Source organism: Kryptolebias marmoratus, linkage group LG13 (assembly GCF_001649575.2).
Source record: "Kryptolebias marmoratus isolate JLee-2015 linkage group LG13, ASM164957v2, whole genome shotgun sequence".
Taxonomy (NCBI): Eukaryota; Metazoa; Chordata; class Actinopteri; order Cyprinodontiformes; family Rivulidae; genus Kryptolebias; species Kryptolebias marmoratus.
In genome coordinates, this window is record NC_051442.1 from 27380750 (window position 1) to 27389702 (window position 8953).

At 40.2% G+C, this 8953-nt stretch overlaps 1 protein-coding gene across 6 annotated transcripts in view; it reads left to right on the forward strand.

Annotated features, from left to right (window-relative positions):
* Window positions 1-8953, forward strand: part of usp25 (ubiquitin specific peptidase 25) — a 106280-nt gene that overhangs the window by 60491 nt on the left and 36836 nt on the right. For all 6 annotated transcript variants that reach the window (XM_037979155.1, XM_037979152.1, XM_037979151.1 and 3 more), the window contains 6 exons: window positions 5166-5293; window positions 5394-5489; window positions 5661-5825; window positions 6786-7024; window positions 7134-7204; window positions 7298-7526. In XM_037979155.1, coding sequence (XP_037835083.1) covers window positions 5166-5293; window positions 5394-5489; window positions 5661-5825; window positions 6786-7024; window positions 7134-7204; window positions 7298-7526 — 928 coding nt within the window. The remainder of the gene's footprint in view (window positions 1-5165; window positions 5294-5393; window positions 5490-5660; window positions 5826-6785; window positions 7025-7133; window positions 7205-7297; window positions 7527-8953) is intronic.

Genomic DNA, 8953 nt, shown 5'->3' on the forward strand with positions numbered 1-8953 from the left:
TTACGTCGCCATAGTAACACGAAACGCGAATACAAATAGTAGCCCTCATGCCGAGACCGAGCCGGTCGTTCTGATATAAAATTTGTGGGTGTTCTTTGCTCGGTTCGGGCCGCATTGAGGGTAACGGAAGAAGAATAAATAATAATAATAATAAAGAGACCTTATTCGGTGTAGAGTAATAGAGGCCTGCATGCATTGCATGAGGCAGTACAATGCCTTCGCAAGGCATTGTACTGCTCTCTATGCACTGCTGGCAGGCCCCAAATATTCACTTTGGCCGGAGCTTTCATTATCGTTTTTAGTGCTATTAAACGCAGGTTGCGTGTGGATGAAAGGCCAAATTGCAGAAAGAACTATTCGGTTTACGAGATATCCAGCTATGTGTGGACTAGGCCTAAATTTCTCAAGTTTGACTTAACAGTGGAGCCCAAATTTGTGAAACCATTCTGTCTGGGACAATTATTAGACGTTCATTATTATTAGAGTTTAATTGAAAGTAGGTATTTTTAACCAATTCTCAATTTCTGACAGGCTGTAAAGTAAATCTGACAATTTAATATTCCTTAATGTTTTATATAATTTACTGTATTTTCTGCACTATATGGCGCACTGGATTATAAGGCGCACTGTCAATGAATGGTCCATTTTTGAACTTTTGTCATATATAAGACAAAGCGGACTGTAAGGCGCATTAAGCAAAACAAAACAGCCCACTGTCTTTTTAGAGAATACTGCACTGACTTAAAGGCCCCTGCATACTCAGGTGTACTTCCCTCCGTGGAGGTCTGCGCATACTCAAGACTGACTCAACGAGGACTCGAAGCGGACGTCCACCGGACACGTCTGCTCAAAGATCAATTTGTATGACCGCGTATGCGTACTTCAGTGTCTCACAATTAACTGCCCGGCGAGAAACGGTGTTCACATCGAACTGTTTTGTGTGTGGCACCAACCGCTCTCAAGTGACAATTGGTGCCAGCGCGCAGCGTGCAGGGTGATTGCCGCTCTCTGCAGCACTGACAGGTGTGCAGTGGCTGCTCTAGTGGTGAAGAAACAGGGCTAAAGGCACCTTCTTTTCTTCAGTTTTTTTAAAGCTAAGAGGCAAGTGATCTCTTCCTCCTCGTCCGGTAACGCCATGACTGAAACTTTTCACGGGAGAATTTTAGGCAATCTGTAGGCTTGAGTATGAAGTCTCAACCATCTGCAGACAGTCCGCCCGGAGTCCACGCATGTCACAGAGTACGCACAGTACACCCAAGTATGTGAGGGCCTTGTAGTTTACCAACGTCGTACTAAAACATTACGACTTCTTACATATATAAAATGCTCCGGATTATAAGGCACACTGTCGTTTTTTGAAAAAATTGCAGGTTTTTAAGTGCGCCTTATAGTCCGTAAAATACGGTACTCATAATTCTTAAATGGATGGTACAGTTGGATGTCACAGTTTCCCCCAGAAAAGAGGCTAAGCCTGGTGGTAGGTGGCCGATCGCCGAACAGGATTTAGTGAAAAAAAAAGATTAAAGTTGACAGGAAAGTTGAAAATATGGCTTTTTATTATGTGATATTGTAAAATATTTGTGTCAAATATTTACTCAACTATACTTTTACAAAAAGGCATTTTTGAAAGACTTTTTAAAACAAAAATACAATTAAAATAAATAAAAATAGTTTGCATCTAATTGGAATCCTAATTTAAGTCACATTTACAAATAAATTAAATAACAAAGGATAAAGTGCAAACAAGACACCAACACACGTCTCACGTCAAGGCCAATGAATAACAACAGAGAACTCTGAAAAACAGACAGATGCTGTACTGTACTGTGCTTTTTGTGGCACAGGCTGCATGTTGGATCACTACATGTAACAACAAAACAAAGCATATCAAATCCTGAATTTAATAGCATAATTTTACTGTTAACCCCTTACTACTCCACCTCAAAAAGCTCAAGAAGCCTGGAAAAGACGTACCCAAATTAAATTAGATGCTATTCTTCAGCCTTTTGCGGTGCAAACTAAAGATTAGGCTCCATGTGAAGTTAACACTTTGAATGTTTTGCCTGAGCAGTCAAAATGATTGCAACTTTAACCAATTAGTAGTTATTGAAGTGAAAACACAGAGATTTCAAGCATTTTTTTCTCTCCTAGATTTTTCTCTTTTTTCATCAACTTACTGTACATGGAGGAAGGGTGCTGAGACCGGAAAAACCAATTGAGGTTGTAGAATGAAGTTTTATTGTTGTGGAGTTCAAATTTTAGAAAATTAGCACAAAAGAATCACTATAATTGAGATGTTTTTCTGAGGGNCATGCTTCAACATACAGGCGTCAGTGAGGGCTCAAATGAAAGGTGACGCTGAGACGAATCCTGTTCTGCAAATGAAGTCACTCTCAATATGAATATTATACAGTAGAGGATAAATAAACACAATAAAATACTTATTTTTTCTAAAGTACATTATAAAAAATGTCCCAAAACAAGTTAAATTTGTCAAAACGTGTATTTTCTGAAAAAATATGAAAAAGTAATTACATTAAAACAAACTACTCTCAAACTACTGCCTCACAAACTATTTACAAACCATTTCACTGTTTTTACTTCAAATTCAGTGTCCAGTTACATATTATTAGGGTGCCCCCTTTAGTTGCACAAAGCTCCGGAGCTTCGCTGACGTCACAGCTGCCACCTGCTCCGAATGCTCATTCAGCTCTTCCCGTCCTGGCTCGGAGTCACTTGCAGGCCTCAAACGACAAAAAAACAAAAATAAAAACAATTTGTTATTCATTAGTTACAAATACATTCACACACACACAAAAATGGCGGTGCTTCGTCATGTCCGCCCAGACTACAGTGCCCGCCCTGGCCAAAATGTCCGACTGTTGACTCCCCCGTCCCCCCTCACACATACACACACACACACACTCACACACACCCGCCTCACACGAAAAACAAGATGGCGGTGCTTTGTCGTTCCACTCTCACTTAGAAGCGACCTGACCAAAATGTCCGCCGCCGTTATACGCAGACTGATTTGGGAGTCATGAAGTTCCGACCCCCCTTCCAGAAAAATCACGTGACCGGAATTTCATTGGCTACCCGCCTGTGGTGTCAGAACCCGCTTTGGAGCTGACTGACCGGAGTTATGTGCTTGCAAATGAGGGGAGGAGACTTTCATGACTTTACGCATGGGAAATTAGAGGGGCTCTAGGGTGGGCAGAGAGCAACCCAGTTGGTCAGACAAAATGTCAATCAAAAGTGGCGCCAAAACACTGCTATTTTGAAATTTAAGTTCATAAAAACAATAAATGTAGCAAAAACTGTACAGATTTGAATAGAAAATGCAGTAAAACGGACCACGGACGGGCCATCGCGTGGTAAGAGGTTAAACAAGGATAAATTAGCATGCGTCATATTAATATTTTCACGAAGTAAAAAACATGCTTACCATATTCGGTCTTGTAAAGCCACCCACTGAATTTCAGCTCAACTAACCATTTTTGGTTAAACCCACTCATTCCATGTTTCTTGCTGTGGCTTTGTCGACGTGCTAACTCCAGTGATAGCTAAAGGTATCTCGGCCTCAGGGCCCATTGGAGTCGTGCAAGTCTCCGTGTACGGCGCACAAACCTGAGCGCGCGGTGGAGGAGTGTATACTTGGCGCTTTTGTCAGAGCAGTATTCTCCAAAAAAACAGGGGGCAGTACGCTACGTAACCAGTGGAAATACGTAAAAAAAGAGAGCAGATGGTTGTCACATCAAATATGGCTGCATGTTTTCAGGAGGAAGAACTGTTGTGTTTCTGGCTGTGATACAGAGAGGATGTTTGAACTTAAAGCATTGAGTTTGACTTTCATTTATTTATTTGCTTTAGTTGTGATTTGTCCATCGTAGGACCAATATTTCTTCCCTCTGTTGTCTATAAACACTCCTTTTTATCGGCTGCAGCAGTAGTCTCCCTCCAGGAGTTTTGAACCGTTTCATTATCTTTGTGATCTTTCATAGAAGGATCATATAAATGCTGATACAGGTGAACCAGCTCTGCTAGAGCACTGAAACTGCCTATTTTTAATGGAGTGCAACGCACACGGTCCGCACCAGGTTACAAAAATTGGGAGGTGCACGACCACGTGAAGCAACACCGCACAGGGCCTTTGCGCAGGGGCAGGGACAGCGCGATTGTGTCACTGTTGGTATGCGCGGTGATCTTCTAAAGAGGTAGAGAAAGGTAGCGGTTTTGGGAGTGCGGGTGAAAAAAAAAACGTGTATAAAAATTGATGTATTTTACAATAAAAGAGCAGAACTTAGCCTTCCAGCAGGGTCAGTAAAGCCTGGTGGCACGCCAGACTTATAATACACTGGGGGAAACCCTGGATGTTATCTGAATAAAAGTGGTAGGAGATGGTGTTAAATGCATTAATAATCTGACCAAATTGAACTATATACACTGGGAACAGGATTGGCCTGAAAACACAACCTTGGCATACTTCACATGACAGTTTTAGTGGTATCTGACATAATCTGGTTTATACAAACACTAAAGCTCCTATGAGAGAACATGAGAACCACTCATGTCTCACTACCTGAGATCCTCATCAGACCTCGTAAGCTGTTTATTAGTATAAATCGATCAATTGTGTCAAAAGTTAAGGACAGGTCCAACAAACTAAAACTGTAAAATGTCTGCAGCCATCATTATGGCACTACACACCTTAAGTAAAGCTGTTTAAATGAAATGCAAATTGAATGCAATTCTGCTTAACCAAAAAATGTACAAGACCAGCTATTAACTTATCAGATCTTTTTTTCTGAGCACCACAAAGCTGTTTCTGAAGGTAACTGAACATATTCCACAACAGGTATTTTAGCACTTTGGGACATTGTCATTTTTTCTCTTCAACAGGGGTGAGAATTTTTTTTACCTGTCTACATGTGTTTATAAAAAAACCCTGATTGGGTTGTCATCAAAGTCTTGAGATTAATAAGTTGTTTTCCAACTTTTAAATTTTTTCTTATCTTATTTTTGGAAGTGGTTCCACTGAATCTGTACAGGATTGCTTTGCTGTATTGTAATGACTAATATATTAAGGTGGGTGAAGGTCAATGACTGAAAATTGGATCAGCACCCAGAAGAACTGATTTCAACATCACATAAATATCTTCCAGCACTGGTTCACAGAACTCCCTCCTGTGTTGACCTTCGAGCTGTCAAGGTTTGAGTTTAATCAAGCACTCGGTCGACCTGAGAAGATCCACAACAAGCTCGAGTTTCCCTCTACGCTCTACATGGACAGGTGATGGAAGTTAGCACTGGTTGTCAATAAAAATTTGTTAGGCTGTGTTCAAACCAATATGTAGAACTAAACCAAAATTTCTGCTGTTTGTGTCTTACAGGTATATCGACAGAAACAGGGAAATAACCAGAATCAAGAGGGAAGAGATCAGAAGGCTGAAAGAACATCTGACACTGCTCCAGCAACGACTGGAGAGGTACACCTTGTTCATAAATACCTGTTGATTCAAGCCAAAGTCCTCTAGTTTCTCAAGAAATTTCTCACTCTGACTGTACCCTTTCTAAATCAACCATTTTACCCTCTCCACTTCTTTTCCTCTCGTTTCCCTCCATCTTAGTGATACAAGTTCGTTCTTGTTTCCTTCCAGGTACCTGAGTTATGGCTCCGGTCCCAAGAGGTTTCCTCTGGTAGATGTCCTCCAGTATGCCATGGAGTTTGCCTCCAGTAAACCTGTGTGTACTTCACCAGTGGAAGATATTGACACATCAGCACCACCTGGTGGCACAACAGGACAGCAGTTACCGCCACCAAGGCAATTTAAACTAAACCTCGGGTGTTTTGCATGATGCTGATGTAGATTTTTTTTTCTGCTGCCTAACATTTTAGCTACACAAAAAATGAGACTTAGAATTGATAAAAACCAAAGACTGAAGCTGCCAAATGAGAAATGTTTGGCTTTGTTTATCTAAAGCAACATAAAAATGTAGTGATGTGGGATTTACTTTTTAAGCTTCCAGATATGGGGGTATACTTGGAGTGAGCACTTCACTAATAATAAATAGTATGTTTTATTTGTGTTTGCCTTTCAGAACACTCAAGCACAAGAAAATACAGTTAAAACAGACAACTAAAGTAAAACCTTGTAGTTTAAAAATGTTTCAATAAAAGTAAATTAAACAACAAATTTTTGATTAAAGATAGGCCAGTCTGAAGAAGCAGGTTTTAATGGATGTTTTGAAATTTTGGCACATTGTCTTTTATGCCAATGATTTAAACTAAGATTATCTTTGTTGACAAAATGAGTGATAGCCATTTTGGTCCAGTCTTGCAAATAATGGTTTATACCATTACATGGTACTGGGAGATCTTGTACAATCGGTTATAGTTTGCATTGGGGATGACTCTCAGCCACTACCATGTCAAACTTTAGTTTAATATCTGTTATTATCAACTAACTTATAATCATGTTGTGTTTGCTAGGTTCCATTAGCTGTGTTAGCCATCTTGCATTGGCTTGGCTTCAAAAAGTAAACAGTTATAGGTAAATGTTCAATAATTATTTTTTGAGAGTTTTGTAAAAATCCATCCAGTGGTTCATTAGATATTTTGCTAAGAGACAGACAAACAAACACGGACACAGACAAAACATAATCACCTTCCTTTTGCCTTTTAGCGGCAGTCAATAATTATTCACAGAGTACATACAGTCCAGACAACACGTTCTATCTTTATTGTCGCATTTCATTGACATCACTGTTTTTTCTCCCTGCAGCACAGCTGAGCAGGACTCCTTACCATCTGCAGAGAGTCCAGGCCCTGCCTCAACCCCCACAGCAGCTCCCACTTCAGCTCAGCAGCAGAGAGTACCGGTTCATAAGCCCTTCACCCAGTCCCGACTACCACCTGACCTCCCCATGCACCCTGCCCCACGCCACATCACTGAGGAAGAACTGAAGGTGCTCGAAGGCTGCTTACATCGTTGGAGGAGTGAGGTAGAGAATGACACCCGAGGTAAGTTTTTAGATGGACTATCCTGTCTCCCAATATCTCTGGAATATTCCAAAAGAGAAGAAAGATATGCACAAAAAATACAACTTATATGTGCTGTTCTTCCTGACAGATCTGCAAGGCAGTGTAACCCGAATCCACAGAACTATTGATTTAATGTACTCTGATAAATCTATGATGCAGGTAGGCACTGGTTACTAAAAAATCACAAATTTTTCATGTGCTCCATTTATTTTTCTGCATTTGTAAGTTCTTTTGTTTGTTTGTTTTTTGCAGGTTCCTTACCGGCTCCATGCAGTGCTGGTCCATGAAGGCCAGGCCAATGCAGGTCACTACTGGGCGTATATCTACGACCCTCATCAGTGCTGCTGGATGAAGTACAATGACATCTCCGTCACCAAGTCATCCTGGGAGGAGCTGGTCAGGGACTCTTTTGGGGGCTATCGCAACGCCAGTGCCTACTGTCTGATGTACATTAATGACAAGAAGCCATTCCTTATTGAAGGTGACAATCAGCTGGTCTCCAGTCAGTTCTGGTGTTCATGTGCATCTTTTATCTGTGATCATTAATAAGATTGTTTCTCAGAAAAGCTATAATCCATCATTACTTCAGACTGTAACTGATTGACCACATTTATGTTTAAAAAAGCTAGCAGCATATATTCAAAGAGCAGATTCTTTCTTCAGTGTCTCTCATAAGATTCATCAAGATAATTAATTTTAAAAAAGACCTCTGACAAATTCATCTTCAGGGAGCTATTGCTAAACAGTTGTTGTTCATTTGAATTTTCCTGACTTCTTGACCAAATATCTTTGAGAGAAGTTGTTCTAGACGATTCTTCAGATTGAACGTTATTGTCTATATAATGTTTGCTTCCTCCTCTGCAGCAGTGCAATGAGGCCAATTTTTATTTGTATTTATTTCTCTCACAGACCCACCAAAAACACACCTTTATAAGTTTCTGATTCTCTTAACATTTTCCATAAACGCATATTTAATCCAAGTCACTGTTTTATTCAGCACTTGCAGCTTATCTGGATGCAGCTGTCTCTGTCATGTTCACTTGTCGTTTCTGAAGTTGTCACTTTTTAGCAGCTGCACACCATCTGCAGCCCGGCTGACAAAGTGGCTAGCTGGGTAGGAGGCATTTAGTTTAGTTTAAATTTATTTGACAGCAACAGCACAGAAAACAGTGTTGCATATTACAGAGGTTGTCTAGACATGGGCTAATTTCCAAACCTAGTCCTTGGTTGAGTTTTTTAACAACAATAAAACTATACATTTTACACACAGGTACACACAAATTACGTTGATACAAAGGACTGAAGAACAGCAGGAACTCATGTAAAAAAGAGTAGGACATTGTCATTGAACAGCTGGATAGGCTATAGTCCATCAGTGTCGACAGGTTTAGTTTTGTTTCACCAAGAAGTTAAAAACTCTAACATTAATTTACAGTTTTATTGCTGTTAGTAAATTGTTCCAAATCTGAGGAGCTGTAAATTAAAAGGAAAATTGTCCAAAAGATGTTTTGTATTTCACTGACTGCTGGATTTTAAAATCATTTTACTCATTACCTCTGAAACAAGATCACATAGACATTTAAAAGTTAATTTTATAAAAGAAAATTTTGTAAAACTGTCAAAGCTTAGGAGGTTATATTTGTAATAATCTTGCCTGTGTTTTGCCATGCCATGCCTCTTGCCAATCGTCATCATTCTCGTCACCTGTGTCCTCTGCTAATTACCTTCCCTACACCTGGGCTGGGCCCTATATATTCTCCGTCTCTACTCTCCTCCAGTGCCAGATTATGAAAGCCCAACAGCAAGTAATTCTCCAGCATTCACGGACTGACTTCTTGTGCCTCGACCCTGCTCTTGCCTTTTGGATTTTTCCCCACGCCTTGCCCCTGTCGGATACTTGCTGGTTTT